At 44.4% G+C, this 21,952-nt stretch overlaps 1 protein-coding gene across 1 annotated transcript in view; it reads left to right on the top strand.

The window, feature by feature from the left end:
• Positions 1 to 21,952, top strand: part of dnah7 (dynein, axonemal, heavy chain 7) — a 200,263-nt gene that overhangs the window by 115,080 nt on the left and 63,231 nt on the right. The window contains exons 41-50 of the mRNA XM_071356079.1: positions 1,158 to 1,616; positions 1,706 to 1,873; positions 2,222 to 2,467; positions 8,359 to 8,588; positions 8,923 to 9,253; positions 9,753 to 10,099; positions 10,309 to 10,489; positions 15,798 to 15,983; positions 16,888 to 17,051; positions 20,386 to 20,540. Coding sequence (XP_071212180.1) covers positions 1,158 to 1,616; positions 1,706 to 1,873; positions 2,222 to 2,467; positions 8,359 to 8,588; positions 8,923 to 9,253; positions 9,753 to 10,099; positions 10,309 to 10,489; positions 15,798 to 15,983; positions 16,888 to 17,051; positions 20,386 to 20,540 — 2,467 coding nt within the window. The remainder of the gene's footprint in view (positions 1 to 1,157; positions 1,617 to 1,705; positions 1,874 to 2,221; positions 2,468 to 8,358; positions 8,589 to 8,922; positions 9,254 to 9,752; positions 10,100 to 10,308; positions 10,490 to 15,797; positions 15,984 to 16,887; positions 17,052 to 20,385; positions 20,541 to 21,952) is intronic.

Genomic DNA, 21,952 nt, shown 5'->3' with positions numbered 1-21,952 from the left:
AGCCCTTCTATAAGCTACGTGTAGACGTAGATTCTATGCCTACTAGGGAGCAGGTGTAGGGTGTTAAATTGGGACTGTCTTTTTCATGATATGCACAGAAAAATAATGGAAATCTATATATTTTTTAAGGATGTGAGTATATTTCACAACCTCTTTTTGAGTTGCCTATGCGCGAGTCAATAGCAACATAATACACTTGATTTATATGCTACATTATAGCATGCTAAATATGTCTGATCAGATATTAGCAAACTAATCCTGTCTCTTTGAGCTGCCACCTTCACTTATTTGCCCAGCCAGAGCTCAATTAACCAAAAAAACAGGTACAAGTCAAGGGCTTTAAGTCAGGATGTAGCCTAGGCTACTACGTGACTGAAGAGCAAAATAATACACCTGTTATACTAGGCTAGTGTAGGCTACATAATATGTTAGCAAAATGTTCTGATGACACTGTTAGATGAGCAAACTAGACTAAAGATTAGCATCATGAACACTCACTTCAATTTGGCTAACGTTTTCCCAGCCTAATTGTAACCAAATATCCAAATGGAGATTCTGTGAAATCAAAAATCTGACGTTTATCTCAAAGCAGTGCAATAACGCTGTCCTAATCATAACGGTCCTGAAATTATAGTCACCACACACTGATTAAAGTATTTAAAACGGAAGGATGACTTTGGGAGTTTCAGTAAGCAACAATATGGTAAATGCCTTCAATGGCATTAGCCTACTTAATTACAATATTTTTGTAATTTAGTGATACTCGTTTCCACAGTAATTATTGATTGATCCATCCAGTTGTGGTTAAGAAAACGTGCATGCATAGTGGCGGGCTTTGCGAAGTGATGGGACATGCCTCGCAAAGTTTAGAATTGCCACTAGGATGGTAACAGCCTTGTAATGGGCGGTGCATAGCAACCATCATTATGACATATCAAATCTCATAACATAGCTATGCCCACATTGCTTTCTTCAAACTTACGTATGACTAGTCATATTTTTGGTTGGTGCAACAGGTGTAAATTATGATCCCAAAGTCAGATGTAGCTATGCCCGACCTAGCATTTAAGTCCAACTTTTTTATGCCCAACTGGTGCAACCGGCCCCAGGTGTTCAATTCTCATGCTGACAAATTGCTACTTCATTCACTCTCACAGGTCCAGAGGGTGTACTACGACCGTCTAGTGCACGACTCAGACCGGGCCTGGATGGTGGGCTACCTCCAGGAGGTGTCCCAGTCCTACCTCAAAGAGGACTTCCACCAGCTCTTCCAGCACCTTGACCAGGACCAGGACGGGTGCGTGACGGAGGATGACCTCCGCAGCCTCATGTTCTGCGACTTCCACGACCCCAAGGGCGAGGACCGCAACTACCGCGAGGTGAACAACCTGGACCAGCTGCGGCAGGTGGTTGAGTCGCACCTGGATGAGTACAACAACGTCAGCAAGGCGCCCATGAACCTGGTGCTCTTCCGCTTCGCCATCGAGCATGTGTGCCGCATCTCGCGCGTGCTCAAGCAGCCGCGCGGCCATGCCTTGCTGGTTGGGGTGGGCGGGAGTGGGAGACAGTCTGTTACCCGGTTGGCCGCCCACATGGCGGAGGCGGAGCTCTTCCAGGTGGAGAATTTTTATTTTTTATTAACAATTTTATTTTGTATAAAATTACATAAACTGTCAATAACAATTACAATATACTTTCTGAACAGGTGGAGATTGCAAAGAGCTATGGCATGACGGAGTGGCGTGACGACCTCAAGCTGATCATGCGCAAGTCCACGCAGGGCGACACGCACGGTGTTTTCCTCTTCACTGACACGCAGATCAAGATGGAGTCCTTCCTGGAGGACGTCAGCAACCTGCTCAACACTGGAGAGGTGATGGATGGATGGACAGACAGACAGACACTTTTCTTTATCCCCTATAGAGAAATTCAGGGTCACAGACACAACAACAGAGACAAACACACATACTAGGCGTATACATTATGTGATTTATGTAATTTGCCTAAATTGAACTTTTCTTAAATCATGTTAATATTGCATGAATTAATTAATGGTTTGCATGAACATTCGAGATACACACCCATATCTCAATTTACGAAATACTTAAATGCAAACATTTAGGTGGTTTAAAATGTTTTATAATAATCAACAACAAAAAAATGGCTACAGTGTCATGAAAAAAAATCCTCATTCCCTTCCTTTTCCCTTTCCTCACGCCAGGTACCCAACTTGTTTGCAACTGACGAGAAAGCAGAGATCTGCGAGCGCATGCGTGTGCTTGATCGTCAGCGGGAGCGCGACAAGCAGACGGATGGCAGCCCGCTATCGCTCTTCAACATGTTCCTGGAGCGCTGCCGCTCGCAGCTGCACGTGGTGCTGGCCATGAGCCCTATTGGAGACACCTTCCGGAGCCGCCTGAGACGCTTCCCCGCCCTCATCAACTGTTGCACCATCGACTGGTTCCAGGTAATATACACTACATGACCAAAAGTATGTTGTTTCCTGCTCATCGAACATCTCATTAGAAATCATGGGCATTAATATGGAGTTGGTCCACCATTTGCTGCTATTCTTCTGGGAAGGCTTTCTTCTGGGAAGGCTTTCCAATAGATGTTGGAACATTGCTGCAGGGACTTGCTTCCATTCAGCCACAAGACCATTAGTGAGGTCGGCACTGATATTGGGCAATTAGGCCTGGCTCTCAGTCAGCGTTCCAATTCATCCCAAAGGTGTTCAATGGGGCTGAGGTCAGGGCTCTGTGCAGCCCATTCAAGTTCTTCCACACCGTTCTCGACAAAGCATTTCTGTATGGACCTCGCTTTGTGCACACTGAAACAGCAAAGGGCCTTCCCCAAATTGTTGCCACAAATTTAGAAGCACAAAATCGTCTAGAATGTCATTGTATGCTGTAGCTTTAAGATTTCCTGGATCGTGGAGGAGTGGGCCCACTCCAGGACCGAGGGGCTGACAGCGTCAGGAACAAACACCCGGTTATCTAGCCTCCCCTCCCCCCCCCCCCCGGCTGGAAATGCTGCGTAGTCTCATGGACCTGCTTCCCTATTCCCCAACAGAGTGCTGTCGCCAGCCACGAGGTGGGAAGGATGGTCTCGGGGTCCGAGGGTGTAGCCGCAGGGCTATAGCGGCGTGACAGAGCATCCGACTTGATATTCTTGGATCCCGGTCGGTAGGAGAGGGAGAAGTTAAACTGGGTGAAAAGCAGGGCCCACCTAGCTTGCTGTGCGAAGATATTCCAGGCTCTTGTGATCCGTCCACACAATGAACGGATGTTCCGTCCCCTCCAAGCAGTGTCTCCACTCCTCCAACGGCATCTTCACCACGAGAAGCTCACAATTCCCCACATCGTAATTCCTCTCCGTGGCATTGAGGCGATGGGAGAAGAAGGCGCAGGGATGTAACTTGAGGTCCAGGGTGGAACGCTGGGACAGGATAGCCCCCACTCCGACATCCGAAGCATCGGCCTCCACCACGAACTGATGGGACGGGTCAGGATGAATCAATATGGGAGCAGTGGTGAAGCGGTGCTTGAGGTCCCGGAACGCCCGGTCAGCAGCTGGTGACCACGTGAATGGAGTCTTGGGAGAGGTGAGTGCAGACAAGGGGGAAGCCAGGATGCTTTAACCCCGAATAAATCGGCAATAAAAGTAGGCAAATCCCAGGAAGCGTTGCAGCTGCGCTCTGGACGTAGGCTGGGGCCAATTCACAACCGAACGAAGACGAACCGGTCCAGGCCAGGGCCTGGAACACAGCTGGGGCATTGGTAAGGCCAACTGGCATGACCAGGTATTCGTAGTGACTGCTGGCCGTGTTAAAGGCAGTCTTCCACTCGTCCCCTTCTCGTATCCGCACCAGGTGGTAGGCGTTCCGCAGGCCCAACTTGGAGAAAATGGTGGCCCCCTGGAGCGCCTCGAAGGCCGAGGCGATGAGTGGTAGCGGGTAGCGGTCACATAGGCCCCGGTAGTCGATGCACGGGCGCAGGGTTTTGTTTTTCTTCTCCACAAAGAAGATCCCGCAGTCATAGGGTCGGTGTGGAGGAAGTGGCCCGGGCCTTACTGAAAACATCCCGGAGGTCCTGGTACTCTGCGGGAATGGCGAAGAGTTCCGGGTCAACTTCTGAGCCCACAGGAAGATGACCCGGGGCAGGCTGCGCTGACTTCTGACAATGGCCGTGGCAGAATTGGCTGCAGCTCATGATGGCACCAGCAGTCCAGTCTATGATTGGATTGTTTCGCTGGAGCCAAGAATATTCCAGTACCATGGGAACCTGAGGATGTTGGATTGCCTCGCTGTGGTTCCCTGACACGCGTAGGCTGATTGGAGGTGTATTTGGGTGACCCAGGCTATAGAGCGGCCGTCCAGCACTCTCTAACATCCATGGGAATGGAAAGGGAATGAGTGGGGATGCACAGCTCAGACACCAGGGTAATATCCAAAAAACTCATCAGTCCCAGAGTCGATGAGTATCCAGAGATATTTTGACTGGTTCCCCCACAGCAGGATGGTATGGAAAGGGGTACGAGTAAAGGGGGAGGAAAAGTTCTCGCCCCTACCGGTGAGCCTGGTCTTTTAGTGAACAGGAGGACATGAAATGACCAGTAGTCCTGCAATACAGGCAACTCTTCGTGTGAAGCCGGTGTAGACGTTCGGCTGGGGACAGCCTAGCTCTGCCTATTTGCATCGGCTTGAAAAGAATCGACAGACCTTCGGAGACTTTCGGGGGAACTCGGGTAGCCTCGGGTCCTCTCGGCCATGAAAATGTCGGGGACTTCCGGGATGCCTCAGAGGCGAGGTGGAATCTTTCCTACGTTTCTGTAGCCTCCCGTCGATCCGGATGGTCAAGGCAATGAGCGAGTTGAGATCCTTTGGTAGTTCCCGGGCTGCTAGCTCGTCCTTCACTTCCTCCGGTAATCCGTGCAGGAACATGTCACACAGCGATTCCGGGTTCCAGGCACTCTCAGCTGCCAACGTGCGGAAATCCACCACAAAGTCTGCCACACTGCGGGAGTTTGCCAAAGCTGGAGTGTCTTCCGGGCAGTCTCTCTCCCGGACAGTGGAGAATGAAAAACCTTCTTCACCTCTGTGTGGGAACAACAGTTGGCCGTATGCTTCAGTCTGGAGTTCGCACACGGCTGTAGCGCAAGCGAGAGCCCTCCCGGGCATCAGCGTGATGAGGTACACTATCTTTGAGCGGTCCGAGGGGAAGGAGGAGGGCTGCAGCCCGATGATGAGAGAACACTGCGCGAGAAACGCCCGACAGGTTCCCGACTCTCCAGCAAAGTGTTCCAGGGTAGGTAAGCGGGGTTCTCGGGAAACCGGTGTGACCGGGTAGGCCGCGCTGCTAACAGCCAAGTTACTGAGGGGCTGGGAGGTTACCGTCATGGTAGTCTGCCTGATAGACAACCCACAGAATTGCTCCAGAAATGTGTTCAATGCGCGGCGGTCATGCCATTCGGCCAAGGTCTAGAACCCTTCGATAAGACCATGTAGCAACTCCTCGTGCCTTCCAATGGTGGCTCCTTGGGAGGAGACGCGTTGTGGAGCTGGTCCGAGTCTGCTGGGTCCGTCATGGCCAGTTCGTACTGTCAAGGTTCAGGAGAAGATCCAGATGCAGACAGTTTCGAAGTAACAAATGCGTATTACAACAACGGGGGTAGGCAAACGACAGGTCAAGGGCAGGCAGAGGTCAGTACTCCAGAGCAAAGTTTTAAAGGTACAGAACAGCAGGCAGGCTCAGGATCAGGGCAGGCATAATTGTCAAAACACGGGAAAACTAGAAAACAGAAACTAGAGAAAGACAGGAGCACGGGAAAAACGCTGGTAGGCTTGACGAAACAAAACAAACTGGCAACAGACAAACAGACCGTTATAAATACACTGGGGATAATTGGGAAGATAGGCGACACCTGGAGGGGGATGTAGACAAGCGAAACAGATCAGGGTGTGACAGCTTGATGGTTTTTGTGACCGCACTTGAATAAACTTTCAAAGCTCTTGAAATGTTCCTGCTTGACTGACCTTCATGTCTTAAAGTAATGATGGACTGTCGTTTCTCTTTGCTTATTTGAGCTGTTCTTGCCATAATATGGACTTTGTCTTTTACCAAATAGGGCTATCGTTATTTTGCTTTTTATTTTGTGATGTTATTAAAAATTGTAGGAACCAAATACTGTAACTTCGGAAGGAAACCCCCTCTAGCTGTCAAGTTTCCATCCAATACGTTGTCTATGTGATTTAGACATGGATTAAACTATTTTTGTTAAGATAGGAATGTGATTTTAGGAGTCATAGGAGATAACTTCTAATCATATCCGTTGCACATTAACGACCATTCCATAGGTGCATGTTCATTAATTGTTTATGGTTCATTGAACAAGCATGGGAAACAGTGTTTAAACCCTTTACAATGAAGATCTGTGAAGTTATTTGTATTTTTACTATCTTTGAAAGACAGTGTCCAGAAAAAGGGACGTTTCTTTTTTTGCTGTGTTTATATGATTAACCTGTCTAGGACTGGGGTTCCGCTAGCAGAACATATCATTATGTTAGGTCAGCAACTAGTCACAGAAAGCATACAGTGATTTTCCAACCAAAGAGAGGAGTCACACAAAGCAGAAATATTGATAAAATGAATCACTAACCTTTGATATTCTTCATCAGATGACACTCCCGGGACAACATGTTACACAATACATGTATGTTTTGTTCGATCAAGTTCATATTTATATCCAAAATCCTCAGTTTACATTTGCCTCCAAAACATCCCGTGAATTTGCACAGAGCCACATCAAATCACAGAAATACTCATAATAAACATTGATAAAAGATACAAGTGTCATTCACAGATTTAAAGATATACTTCTCCTTAATGCAACCGCTGTGTAAGATTTCTAAAAAACTTTACGGAAAAAGCAAACCATGCAATAATCTGAGTATAATCTGAGATATCCACCATGTTGGTGTCAACATAAATCAGAAATAGCATTATAAATATTCACTTACCTTTGATGATCTTCATCAGAATGCACTCCCAGGAATCCCAGTTTCACAATAATTGTTTGATTTGTTCCATAAAGTCCATCATATATGTCCAAATTACTCCTTTTGGTTTGCGCGTTCAGTACACAATCTAAACTCACGACACGCGGGCAGGTCCAGGCAAATGTTCAGACGAAAAGTAATATTACAGTCCGTAGAAACATGTCAAACGAAGTATACAATCTATCTTTAGGATGTTTTTAACAAAAATCTTCAATAATGTTCCAACCGGAGAATTCCTTTGTCTTCAGAAATGCGATGGAACAGAGCTCGCTCACGTGAATGCGCATGGTCAGCGCATGTTCAGCTCATGGCAGACCTTACTCAATCCCCTCTCATTCGGCTCCACTTCACAGTAGAAGCATCAAACAAGGTTCTAAACTAGATTCCTTAGGAAGTGCAAAATGACCCCATAGACACTGATGGGCCAAGAGTTGAAAACCTACAAACCTCAGATTTCACACTTCCTGGTTGGATTTTTCTCAGGTTTTTGCCTGCCATATGAGTTATGTTATACTCACAGACATCATTCAAACTTCAGAGTGTTTTCTATCCAAATCTACTAATAATATGTATATATTAGCAACTGGGACTGAGTAGCAGGCAGTTTACTCTGGGCACGCTTTTAATGTGAAGACAGTCCTAGAATGTATCCACGATAAATGTCCCTTTTTCTCTGTCTCTATTTTCCCAACCCCCTTCTCCGTCTCTGTGTAATAAGCCGTCATAGCTTGTCAGTCCACTGGAGACGTTTGTCTCATGTAAGTGTGTATGTGTATTCTCTGTTATTATTTAGTTACTTAGTAAATAAATAATTAGTAAATAAATAATTAAATCAATTTGTGTGGTACTGAATGATGAGCAAAGGTTGGGGTTCTTGCAGATCCAAGAGGGTTACGACTGTTCAGAATGAGACTGATATGAGGTAATGATTAATAAGTGACTGTTATCAATATATAACCTATCTTCCAGAGTTTAATTTGGGAGATGGTAACTCGTTAAACATTTTCTTCCGTGGTGCCCAAATTACTTTTTTGCTTACTACATGATTCCATATGTGTTATTTCATAGTTTTGTTGTCTTCATTATTATTTTACAATGTAAAAAATAAAGAAAAACCCTGGATTGAGTAGGTTTGTCTAAACGTTTGACTGGTACTGTATATAATTATGGAACTCAGGCAGGCTTTTCATTTACTCTGATCTAGGATCAGCTTCCCCTCCCCAATCCTAACCTTGCAAAACTAAAAGATCAGTTTCTCTAGGGGCAACTTCACACCTATACCCTCTCCTCTCTCCTCCCAGAGCTGGCCAGAGGACGCGCTGCAGGCGGTGGCCTCACGGTTCCTGGAGGACATCGAGATGACGGACGAGTCGCGAATGGGCTGCATTAACATGTGCAAGAGCTTCCACACGTCCACCATCGAGCTGTCGGCCTGCTTCCTGTCCGAGCTGCAACGCCATAACTATGTCACGCCCACCTCCTACCTGGAGCTCATCTCTACCTTCAAGGCTCTGTTGGAGAAGAAGAGAGCGTAAGAAACAGTCAAAACAAGAAGGATGTTTCTCAATCCACAAGGACGCTTCCCTTTGAGGCAGCTGCCTTTGGATTGAGAAACAGTCGACATATTTTCCCCACAAATATGTGGCTTTTACATTCATTTATAGCCTGGTCCCTGATCTATTTGTGTTGTGTAGCCAACACCTGTGGTTGTTGGCAAGAGAGCACTAAACAGATCTGAGTCAATGTTAATAATTTTTAATATAGATGCAAGAGATTTTGATATTATGCCAGTGGTTATGAATATATTACCACCCATTAAACTGACATAATTAAGCTGAAACACCCAACACTCTCTGCATCCACAGAGAAGTAATGAAGCTGAAGCGCCGCTATGAAGTGGGCTTGGAGAAGCTGGAGTCTGCAGCTGCCCAGGTAGCCACCATGCAGGTGGAACTGGAGGCCCTGCAGCCGCAGCTGCGTGTGGCCAGCAAGGAGGTGGATGAGATGATGGTGGTGATTGAGCACGAGTCGGTGGAGGTTGCCAAGACGGAGAAGGTGGTGAAGGTGGATGAGGCGGTGGCCAACGAACAGGCCATGGCGGCCAAGGCCATCAAGGACGAGTGCGACGCCGACCTGGCCATCGCCATGCCCATCCTAGAGTCAGCCCTGTCCGCTCTGGACACACTAACCAACCAGGTTGGAAAACGATTGGGAGATTGCTTTACATTGACTTTATAGTCCAATCTCCAATGGACTTGTCTTCTGCTTTATCCCAACCCCTCTCAGAATTCAGCCTTTGCCCACCCCCCTTCCAAAATAATGCAGGATATTTTTCCAAATGCCATTTAACTATATTCAGTATATTTCTTCTTCTTTGTATATAAATGTTAGGCCCAATCAGTGATAGCCTGTCTCCAGATAAGTTTGTGGTTCAGCCAAGAATGTTGTTTTCATTCTTTGTCAAGCCAGTCAGAAGAGTTTGCTAAAGCATATAGAGATCTGGGATGCAGCTAAGTCAATGTATAACTTTATATAAAGATGATGCTGAAAGGACCACATCCTAACTTGAGAATCATGTGCACAACACTTTGGCATAGCCTAAATCTCTCATAAACATTAAATGCACCCAAAAATGTGCACATGCACAAACAAAGTTCAGCCCTAGGTGACTGTGATTGTTTGCCCCTTTGTCTAGGACATCACAGTGGTCAAGTCCATGAAGAGCCCTCCACCGGCGGTCAAGCTGGTGATGGAGGCCATCTGCATCCTGAAGGGCCTGAAGCCGGACCGCATCCCTGACCCCTCGGGCTCCGGCAAGAAGGTGGAGGACTTCTGGGGCCCGGCCAAGAAGCTCCTTGGAGACATGAAGTTTCTTCAGAGCCTTCATGAGTATGACAAGGAAAACATCCCACCCCACCTCATCGCCATTATCCGTAAACAGTACATCACCAACCCAGACTTTGTCCCCGAGAAGATCCGTACCGCCTCCACGGCCGCCGAGGGGCTGTGCAAGTGGGTGCGCGCCATGGAATCCTACGACAAGTGAGTAACGTGTAGAGCTGTAATGTGTAAGAAGAATTGTGATCACATTGAATAGTACAGTACAATATAGTATTTTCTTGAATCTCACAAGGATACTGAGTTGTTTTATTGAAGTAAATTGAAAGAAGCCTTGGTGGTTATTATTAGAAAATGTTAAGTTACATTTCCTGAATGGAACCCCAACCTATATATTCTCTCCTCTCGCTCAGAGTGGCCAAAGTGGTGGCCCCTAAGAAGGAGAAGCTAGCTCAGGCCGAGGGGGAGCTGAAGGTGGCCATGGAGAGCCTGCGTAAAAAACAGGCTGCCCTCAAAGAGGTCCAGGACAAACTTGCAAAGCTGCAGCAGACACTGGAGGCCAACAAGAACAAGAAGGCTGAACTAGAGAATCAGGTCAGTGGGGTTAGGCACAAATTACGGAGGTGAACCATTATCTCCTTCAATACACCAGCCAGCTCTGGTTAGCAGCTATCCACTTTCTTTCAAATATTTACATAATGGTTTAAGACCAAAATACAAATGGATCAGTATTTGTTGTAGTATTACATCCATTAATCCAATGGAATATATAGTTGAAGTCGGAAGTTTACATACACTTAGGTTGGAGTCATTAAAACTCGTTTTTCAACCACTCCACAAATTTCTTGTAAACAAACTAGTTTTGGCAAGTCGGTTAGGACATCTACTTTGTGTATGACACAAGTAATTTTTCCAACAATTACTTACAGACAGATTATTTCACTTATAATTCACTGTATCATAATTCCAGTGGGTCAGACACTAAATTGACTGTGCCTTTAAACAGCTTGGAAAATTCCAGAAAATGATGTCATAGTTTTAGCTTCTGATAGGCTTATTGACATCATGAGTCAATTGAAGGTGTACCTGTGGATGTATTTCAAGGCTTACCTTCAAACTCAGTGCCTCTTTGCTTGATATCATGGGAAAAATGAAAAGCAATCAGCCAAGACCTCAGAATAAAAATTGTAGACCTCCGCAAGTCTGGTTCATCTTTGCGAGCAATTTCCAAACACCTGAAGGTACCACGTTCATCTGTAAAAACAATACTACGCAAGTATATACACCATGGGACCACGCAGCCGTCATTCTGCTCAGGAAGGAGACGCATTCTGTCTCCTAGAGATGAATGTACTTTGGTGCGAAAAGTGCAAATCAATCCCAGAACAACAGCAAAGGACCTTGTGAAGATGCTGGAGGAAACCGGTACAAAAGTATCCATATCCACAGTAAAACTAGTCCTATTTCGACGTAACCTGAAAGGACGCTCAGCAAGGAAGAAGCCACTGCTCCAAAACCACCATAAAATAGCCAGACTACGGTTTGCAACTACACATGGGGACAAAGATCGTACTTTTTGGAGAAATGTCCTCTGGTCTGATGAAACAAAAATTGTCCTCTGGTCTGATGAAACAAAAATTGAACTGTTTCGTCATAATGACCATCGTTATATTTGGAGGAAAAAGGGGGAGGCTTGCAAGCCGAAGAATACCATCCCAACCGTGAAGCATGGGGGTGGCAGCATCATGTTGTGGGGGTGCTTTGCTGCAGGTGGGACTGCTGCACTTCACAAAATAGATGGCATCATGAGGGAGTAAAATTATGTGGATATATTGAAGCAACATCTCAAGGCATCAGTCAGGAAGTTAAAGCTTGGTCGCAAATGGGTCTTCCAAATGGACAATGACTCCAAGCATACTTCCAAAGTTGTGGCAAAATGGCTTAAGGACAACAAAGTCAAAGTATTGGAGTGGCCATCACAAACCCCTGACCTCAATCCTATAGAGAATGTGTGGGCAGAACTGAAAAAGCATGTGTGAGCAAGGAGGCCTACAAACCTGACTCAGTTACACCAGCTCTGTCAGGAGGAATGGGCCAAAATTCACCCAACATATTGTGGGAAGCTTGTTAAACAATTTAAAGGCAATGCTACCAAATACTAATTGAGTGTCTGTAAACTTCTGACCCACTTGGAATGTGATGAAATAAATAAAAGCTGAAATAAATCATTCTCTCTATTATTATTCTGACATTTCACAGTCTTAAAATAAAGTGGGGATCCTAACTGACCTAAGACAGGGATGTTTTACTAGGATTAAATGTCAGGAATTGTGAAAAACTGAGTTTAAATGTATTTAGCTAAGGTGTATTTAATCTTCCGACTTCAACTGTGTACAGTACCAGTCAAAGTTTGGACACACCTGCTCATTCCAGGGTTTTTCTTTATTTTTACTATTTTCTACATTGGACATTTAACATCTACAGTGAACTAACACATATTGAATCATGTTGGAACCAAACAGGTGTTAAACAAATAAAACATATTTTTTATAGTAGGCACCTCAGATTGTTAGATTACTTATTAGATATTACTGCACTGTCAGAACTAGAAGCACAAGCATTTCGGTACACTCGCATTAACATCTGCTAACCATGTGTATGTGACCAATAAAATTTGATTTGATTTGATTTTGATTTGAATCATCTTGGAGATAGCCGTGTACAGAAGATAGCCCTATTTGGTAAAATACCAAGTCCATTTTTTGGCAAGAACATCTCAAATAAGCAAAGAGAAACAACAGTCCATCATTACTTTAAGACATGAAGGCCAGTCAATGCAGAACATAAACATTTGTTCAAGTCCAGTCGCAAAAACCATCAAGCGCTATGATGAAACTGGCCCTCATGAGGACCGCCAAAGGAAAGGAAGACCCAGAGTTACCTCTGATGCAGAGGATAAGTTCATTAGAGTTACCAGCCTCAGAAATTGCAGCCCAAATAAATGCTTCACAGAGTTCAAGTAACACATATCTCAACATCAACCGTTCAGAGGAGACTGCATGAATCAGGCCTTCATGATCGAATTGCTGCAACAACAAAAAAACACTACTAAAGGACACCAATAAGAAGAAGACACTTGCTTGCGTCAAGAAACACGATAAATGGATATTAGACCAGTGGAAAACTGTCCTTTAGTCCAAATGTAAGATTTTTGGTTCCAACCACCATTTCTTTGTGAGACGCAGAATAGGTGAATGGATGATCTCTGCATATGTGGTTCCCACCGTGAAGCATGGAGGAGGTGGTGTGATGGTGCTTTGCTGGTGAAACTGGCGGTGATACGCCATCCCATCTGGTTTGTGCCTAGTGGGACTATCATTTGTTTTTCAAAAAGACAATGACCAAACACACCTCAGGACTGTGTAAGGGCTGTTTGACCAAGAAGAAGAGTAATGGAGTGCTGCATCAGATGACCTGGCCTCCACAATCACCCGACCTCAACCCAATTGAGATGGTTTGGGATGAGTTGGCCCGCAGAGTGGAGGAAAAGCAGCCAACAAGTGCTCAGCATATGTGGGAACTCCTTCAAGACTTTTGGAAAACCATTCCAGTTGAAGCTTGTTGGAGAATGCCAAGAGTGTGCAAAGCTGTCATCAAGGCAAAGGGTGGCTATTTTGAAGAATCTAAAATATATTTTGTTTTGTTTAACACTTTTTTTGGTTGCTACATGACTCCATATGTACTATGTAGAAAATAGTAAAATAATATCCAAACTTTTTATTAAATTTTACACCTTTTCCTCCCCAATTTTGTGGTATCCAATTGGTACAACAGTCTTGTCTCATCAAAGCAACTCAGGAGTCAGGAGAGGCGATCGTCAAGAGCCGTGCCTCCTCCGAAACACAACCCAACCAAGCCTCACTGCTTCTTGACACAATGCCTACTTAACCTGGAAGCCAACCGTACCACTGTGTCGGAGGAAACACCGTACACATGGCGATGGTGTCAGCGTGCACTGCGTTCAGCCCGCCACAGGAGTCGCTAGTGCGCGATGGGCCAAGGACATCACTGCCGGCCAAACCCTCCCCTAACCCGGACGACGCTGGGCCAATTGTGCGCCGCCCCATGGGTCTCCCTGTCAGGCCGGCTGCGACAGAGCCTGGACTCAAAACCAGAATCTCTAGTGGCACAGCTAGCACTGTGATGCAGTGCCTTAGACCACTGCGCCACTTGGCAGGCCCGTATCCAAACTTTTGACTGGTACTGTATATATCTATATATTATTTTGGTCGGTTTTTTTTTTAGCCCTTTTTCGTGATATCCAGTTGGTAGTTCCAGTCTTGTCCCATCCCTGCAACTCCCATACGGACTCAGGAGAGGTGAAGGGCGAGAGCCATGCGTCCTCCGAAACACGACCCTACCAAGCTGCACTGCTTCTTGTCACACTGCTCGTTTACCCCGGAAGCCAGCCACACCAGTCTGTCGTATGGAAACACCATACAGCTGGCGACCGAAGTCAGCGTGCATGCGCCCGTCCCGCCTCAAGGAGTCGCTAGAGCGCGATGGGACAAGGACATCCCGGGCCAGCCAAACCCTTCCCTAACCCGGACAACGCTATGCCAACAGTGCACTGCCTCATGGGTCTCCCGGTTGCAGCCGGCTGCGACACAGCCTGGGATCGAACCCGGGTCTGTAGTGACGCCTCAAGCACTGCGATGCAGTGCCTTAGACTGCTGTGCCACTTGGGAGGCCCCTGAATTGTTTTAAAGGGTCATTTTCAAAAGAGTTCTATAGCTCTCTCCCTCTTAGCACTTGCTTAACACGATTTGTGGTAGCTCGACTTATTGGCAGAATTTTGTGAAAGAATTGAAAGCATTTTTCCCGATTTAACATTTGCTGAAGAGCAGATACAGTGCATTTGGAAAGTATTCAGACCCCTTGGCTTTTTCCACATTTTGTTGCGTTACAGCCTTATTTTAAAATGGATTAAATAAAAGCAATTCCTCATCAATCTACACAGAATACCCCATAATGACAATGCGAAAAAACAGTTTTTATTTTTTGTATTTTTGTAATTACATACGTTTTTAGACCCTTTGCTATGAGTCTCTAAATGTAGCTCAAGTGCATCCTGTTTCCATTGATCATCCTTCAAATGTTTCTACATCTTGGTTGGAGTCCACCTGTGGTAAATTCAATTGACTGGACATGATTTGGAAAGGCGCACACACACCTGTCTATATAAGGTCCCACAGTTAACAGTGCATGTCAGATTAGAAACCAAGCCATGAGGTCAAAGGAATTGTCCGTAGAGCTCCGAGACAGGATTGTGCTGAGGCACAGATTTGGGGAAGTGTACCTTTTGAACACCAAAAGACCAACAATCATATAGGGGTTTTCCCAGGCGATCGGAGTAGGTGCAAATACTCTAATATAGTTTTATCTATTTTCATTTAAACTTTCTCAACATGAAAAGTAAACACACTAAGCTAAAACGGGAGAATTAAATAGCCATCAATCGACAATCATTTCTGTTCTATTTAAGATTTATCTGTTATTTTTCAAATCTCTTCCAAAAGTAACTCCTATGTACAAATGTTTGGAAGGATATTGAGTGTCATTGTTGAGTGTCCTTATAAGATAAATTGTTGGTAAAGCCTGCCTTCAATCATTCAATCAAAACAAGATGATAATTGCATTTTAATGGAGTGGTAGCCTCTGCCTCTGCATTATTTAAACAAGGCCATGTTCATGTTCAGTACATATGAAACGAGCCGTTTTGAAACAGTGAAGGTTCTACCCAAACTATTTCAAAACGTTTTCCCATTTAGTGACTACTGAACGCGACACGGACGGTAATGTTACAAATCCTCAGCCTTGTCCTTCCCTTCTCGACCTCTAGGTGGAATTGTGCAGCAAGAAGCTGGAGAGAGCTGAGCAGCTGATTGGTGGGCTGGGTGGCGAGAAGACTCGCTGGAGCGAGACAGCCTTTAACCTTGGGGACCTCTACACCAACCTGACAGGGGACATCCTCATTTCGTCAGCCATCGTAGCCTACCTGGGGGCATTCACCTCCAGCTATAGACAGGTAGGTACACAGTGGTGGTACACACAGGCATCATGAAAGACTGGTACATACTGTAGGTACACACACAGATATACAGGCTCAGAATAGACATACTGGTTAAAGTAGGTAAATACAAGGTAGAGACATACACAGGATATCCTCTTTCATGATATTATCCGGTCAATACGGGAATTGAAAATAATTCCTGGAGAGAAATTCCATGTTCTTTTCAACTGCCAGGATATTAAATGGAATTGACTCCAAAAATGAAATACAATGATGTAAAGGGTGATATTGGATCCCGGTGCCAATGCGCAACAGGTCGTACTTGGACATAGAATTACAGTGACATACAGGTAAAAAACTGAGACATAAATTGATATACAGGTGCGTATATGAACATGCTGGCACATAGAGGGACATAAAGAAATACAGTATACAGCACAGGTAGATACTGTACGAATTTAAAAAAGGTACATACAGGGACATAGAATCAGTTTGCATGTCAGTGAGCACTTGAGAGAGTGTTTACATCTATGTGCAGCATGTTTGCCTGTGTGTGTTTTGATGCACTTGGCCTCAGTCAACACTAAGAGCTTTGATGTGACAAAGACGAGAGGACGCCAGATAAGTTAAATATTTAACTTGTATGCTTTTCTATGATGCTCAAAAGGAACTGCATTAAAGAGTCTCCCTCGAAATACGTTATTATTGCTACCCCCGCATCCACTCACGCAAGTATTTTTAACAACAAACACGAGCCGTCATGAAAAATAGATGACACTGATAAAAACATTGTTGCGATTGTGGGAAATGTTTGTGATTAAAATAATTATTTTCATGAGCTGACGATATGAAATTATTACTTTTTGATCTGTGCTCGTGGGATGGTGTGCTCCCATGTCTATTTGTATGTGTTTTCCAGGCTCAGACCGAGGAGTGGATGGAGCTGTGTAAGAGCAGAGACATCCCGTGCTCCAGCAACATGTCCCTGATGAACTCGCTGGGCGAGCCGGTCAAGATCCGCAGTTGGACCATTGCCGGGCTGCCATCGGACAGCTTTTCTGTAGACAATGGCATCATCATCTCGTAAGTCCACAACTTAAGCCAACATATTACCTCAGCCACCACTTCGAGTACTTTTAGCAACCCCCTCTGGTGATACATGGCAGCCATTGTATGCCAACAGCCTTGCTCAATAGCAGTTCGACAGATTTTTCACCTAGTTGGCTCGGGGATTCGAACCAGCAACCTTTCGGTTACTGGCCCAACGCTCTTAACCGCTAGGCTGCCTACCTACGTTTCAATCCCACTCACCATGTTCTGTTACCTAATGCAAGAACCATAGGAGGTCTCTCCTGCTTACTGCCTAGGCAGAGCCACACTCGGGGCTCGCAACTAATTTTTTTCCTCACCGTCCCGATGTGCAATTTCAGCATCCCAAACTTAACTTGAACCGTCCCAAACAAAGATTTTCACTAAAATTACACCAACAAAACACAAAAAAACGGATGAGCGTGCTTTGTAATGTTTCTATAACTATAAATCTATTACTAGTAAAATGTAATGTGGTTTATTGTTTCATTACATTTTTTGTGACCTGCCTTTTAACCAAAATATTACAGATGAGACAGACATTTTCACCTTCCCCTTTAAGGGTGGGTGGTTACCGTGGCCTGTGAGATTGAGAGTCTGACTAGAATCTGCCTTGTTTCTCTTCCCTAGCAGTTGGAACTCAAACATTGACAAACAACCTGACCCCAAGCATACTTCCAAAGTTGTGGCAAATTGGCTTAAGGACAACAAAGTCAAGGTATTGGAGTGGCCATCACAAAGTCCTGACCTCAATCCTATAGAGAATTTGTGGACAGAACTGAAAAAGTATGTGCGAGCCAGGAGGCCTACAAACCTGACTCAGTTACACCAGCTCTGTCAGGAGGAATTGGCCACAATTCACCCAACTTATTGCGGGAAGCTTGTGGAAGGCTACCCGAAACATTTGACCCAAGTTAAACAATTTAAAGGCAATGCTACCAAATACTAATTGAGTGTATGTAAACTTCTGATCCACTGGGAACTTGATGAAAGATATAAAAGCTGAAATAAATCATTCTCTCTATGATTATTCTGACATTTCACATTCTTAAAATAAAGTGGTCATCCTAACTGACCTAAAACAGGGATTTTTTACGAGGATTAAATGTCAGGAATTGTGAAAAACTGAGCTTACATACACCTTAGCCAAATACATTTAAACTTCCGACTTCAACTGTAGCTTAAAAGTCGATAAACTGTGAATAATTCACATTACAAGCGCAGCAATGTGTTCACTTGTCTCGGCCATATGCGTGAATGTTCCAAAATGCTATTACTGGAGAACACCATTCTCAAACGCACATCTGATGCCAGCGTTTCTTATAATGCGACAAAGATTGATATTCAGCCTAATGGTATAGACTTAGAAAGAAGGAATATCTGAAGATGCAACAATAGGATTTTGCCTTACTGCCTTTGGACAGAATAAATGCTGGTTTCAGTGGCATACAGTACCAGGAAATCTTAGCTTTTTGTCTATGGTCGGATTTTGGCTGTAGGCTATTAAAAGCAAGGTAAGATAGGCTATGTAAAATGTCCAGGTTTCAAACAATGACATAGCTGGCTAGGCATTGCATATGTAATTATTTAGGTTATGGAAATGTATAATATTAGAATATCATTCCAATGTTGGGCAAATAGGCCTATTAGATTGCACATTTTACTCTCTCCCAGCCTTTCTGTGGTCCGCCGGCCAGGAGCTGAGGTTTCGTGTGTCGGGAGTTGCTGTGGCATTTGCATTATCTGTAGGCTATGGCTAGCTACTATGGTTATCAATATAATATGGTTGTCTCCCTGACCTGCACCAAATGCACACTGTAAAACGGGCAAAGTATTTCTGCCTCACGCTGCAACATTGCTTCAGCTGAAACTGAAGGCTACTGAACTGAGACTTTGTCCTTGTGTTCCTTAGCTATTTACATAGTTTTGTTCACAGGGTCATTGCTCATTTGGAAGACCCATTTGCAACCAAGATTTAACTTCTGACTGATGTCTTGAGATGTTGCTTCAATATATCCACATACTTTTCCTTCCTCATGATTTTGTGAAGTGCACCAGTCCCTCCTGCAACAAAGCACCCCCACAACATGATGCTGCAACCCCCGTGCTTCACGTTTGGGATGGTGTTCTTCGGCTTGCAAGCCTCCCCTTTTTTCCTCCAAACATAACGATGGTCATTATGGCCAAACAGTTATATTTTTGTTTCATCAGACCAGAGGACATTTCTCCAAAAAGTATGATCTTTGTCCACATGTGCAGTTGCAAACCGTAGTCTTTTCAAACCGTAGCTTTTTTATGGCGGTTTTTGAGCAGTGGCTTTTTCCTTGCTGAGCGGCCTTTCAGATTATGTCGATATAGGACTCGTTTTACTGTGGATATAGATACTTTTGTACCTGTTTCCTCCAGCATCTTCACAAGGTCCTTTGCTGTTGTTCTGGGATTGATTTGCACTTTTCACACCAAAGTACGTTCATCTCTAAGAGACAGAACGGGTCTCCTTCCTGAGCGGTATGACGGCTGCGTGGTCCCATGGTGTTTATACTTGCGTACTATTGTTTGTACAGATGAACGTGGTACCTTCAGGCGTTTGGAAACTGCTCCCAAGGATGAACCAGACAATTTTTCTTCTGAGGTCTTGGCTGATTTCTTTAGATTTTCCCATGATGTCAAGCAAAGAGGCACTGAGTTTGAAGGTAGGCCTTGAAATACATCCACAGGTACACCTCCAATTGACTCAAATGATGTCAATTAGCCTATCAGAAGCTTCTAAAGCCATGACATCATTTCCGGAATTGTCCATGCTGTTTAAAGGCATAGTCAACTTAGTCTATGTAAACTTCTGACCCACTTGAATTGTGATACAGTGAACTATATGTGAAATAATCTATCTGTAAACAATTGTTGAAATATTACTTGTGTCATGCACAAAGTAGATGTCCTAACCGACTTGCCAAACCTATAGTTTGTTATAGTTTGTTAACAAGAAATTTGTGGAGTGTTTGAAAAATGTGTTTAATGACTTCAACCTAAGTGTATGTAAACTTTCGACTTCAACTGTAAATGTTGTGATCTGTTTCAACCTTGTCTTTGTGTTTAAACATTTTACTATCGAACCACTGTTATATATCTTTCTGGCTTACCGTCCCGCATCTGTCCCAACATCTGTTTTGAACCATCCCTGGCATCATTTTTATCGTCCCCGGAATGACGGGACTCCTTTAATTTCGAGCCCTGGCCACACTGTCCTCCCAGTGTGAGTGTGTGTGTGCCTGTGCGTGTGTGTCATGTTGTGCCTAACTGTTCTCTATGTGTTTGTGTGTGTGTGCAGCAATGCCCGACGGTGGCCCCTGATGATCGACCCCCAGGGCCAGGCAAACAAGTGGGTAAAGAACATGGAGAAGGCCAACAGTCTGCACATCATCAAACTGAGCGACGGAGACTTTGTGCGCACCCTGGAGAACTGCATCCAGTTTGGAACACCAGGTGAACTCCCATAGCCTAGAATCCAAACTATATTTTGAAGTGGAACTATGGTTAAACTGAGCACATGAGTTTGAATGCCAGACTAAAACCACTAGCCTCTGGTTGGTGCAGTACTCCTGGTCACATGAAGGGGTCTCCTGTCACCACAATAACAGATACAGATGTGAATCTGTATTCAGGATCAGAGAACACAGAAATGTGATGTGGTGGTGGGCATTTGTTTCTCTATTCTTAAGGGCGAGAGTTTTAATGATACTTACAGTTTTAGATACATTTATATCTACACCCCCAGGACCCTTGGGATGGAGTAAACATAGGCTACTGCATAGAAATAGATTCAATGTATATTCACTACTGTACATAACAAATTAGATGTGTGTTCAACTAAGTGTGTTGGTTGAACCCTTGGTTAAATCCATGTGTCTTTGCGGGAAGAGGGAAGCTGACTATCATCTTTGTGGGTAGATGGATGCAATCTTTTTTAGATTAACATGTTTGGTTGGTTGTTTGTGTTGTTCTCTCTTTGTTCAATACGTCCCTCGAGTTTTAGCCCTGGGGTGGATTTGCATTGCCTCAATTCCCACCGCCATCGTATAGACTTGACTGTTGTGCCCTCAGTATTTATTTGTTTTACAAAACTGCATAGAAAATGTAACCCTTGCAACGAAGAACCATATGTGCTTTAAAAAAATGCTGATATTGTTAAATATTTCTTTTTAAATTGGGGGGGGGGGGTGTGAATACCACATCAAATGTCATTTTTTTCCTCTTACTTTTTATAATGATTCATGTGGTTTTTCATCTGTATGATTCAATTGTTCACAGTAACAAACAAGCTTTTACCAATCCAGTAGCTCTCGTCGCGGCATAGGCTGGGAGAGCGATACAAAGCACAAATATAAAAACAAAGCCCAACTCGGGTTAGCAGTCAGGTCAATATGTACTTGCAGACAACAGGAACAGCATTTACAAGTGCTGTGTCCTTGTATTTGGTATTGATATTGATATTTTTTGGTATTTTATTTGGATATCCTTTAGCTGTTGCAAAAGCAGCAAATCAAGTCAAATCAAATGTTATTTGTCACATACACATGGTTAGCAGATGTCAATGCGAGTGTAGCGAAATGCTTGTGCTTCTAGTTCCGACAATGCAGTAATAACCAACGAGTAACCTAACAATTTCACAACAACTACCTTGTACACACAAGTGTAAAGGGATGAAGAATATGTACATAAAAATATATGAATGAGTGATGGTACAGAACGGCATATGAATGAATGATGTACAGCATTCTCACATAGGTATTCCTTTTGTCCAGATGGGTTAGGGCAGTGTGCAGTGTGGTTGCGATAACGTCGTCTGTGGACCTATTGGGGCGGTAAGCTAATTGGAGTGGGTCTAGGGTGTCAGG

Source organism: Salvelinus alpinus, chromosome 20 (genome assembly GCF_045679555.1).
Source record: "Salvelinus alpinus chromosome 20, SLU_Salpinus.1, whole genome shotgun sequence".
Taxonomy (NCBI): Eukaryota; Metazoa; Chordata; class Actinopteri; order Salmoniformes; family Salmonidae; genus Salvelinus; species Salvelinus alpinus.
The sequence above is the reverse complement of the archived record's forward strand: the minus strand, read 5'-3'. Positions and strand labels throughout refer to the sequence as shown.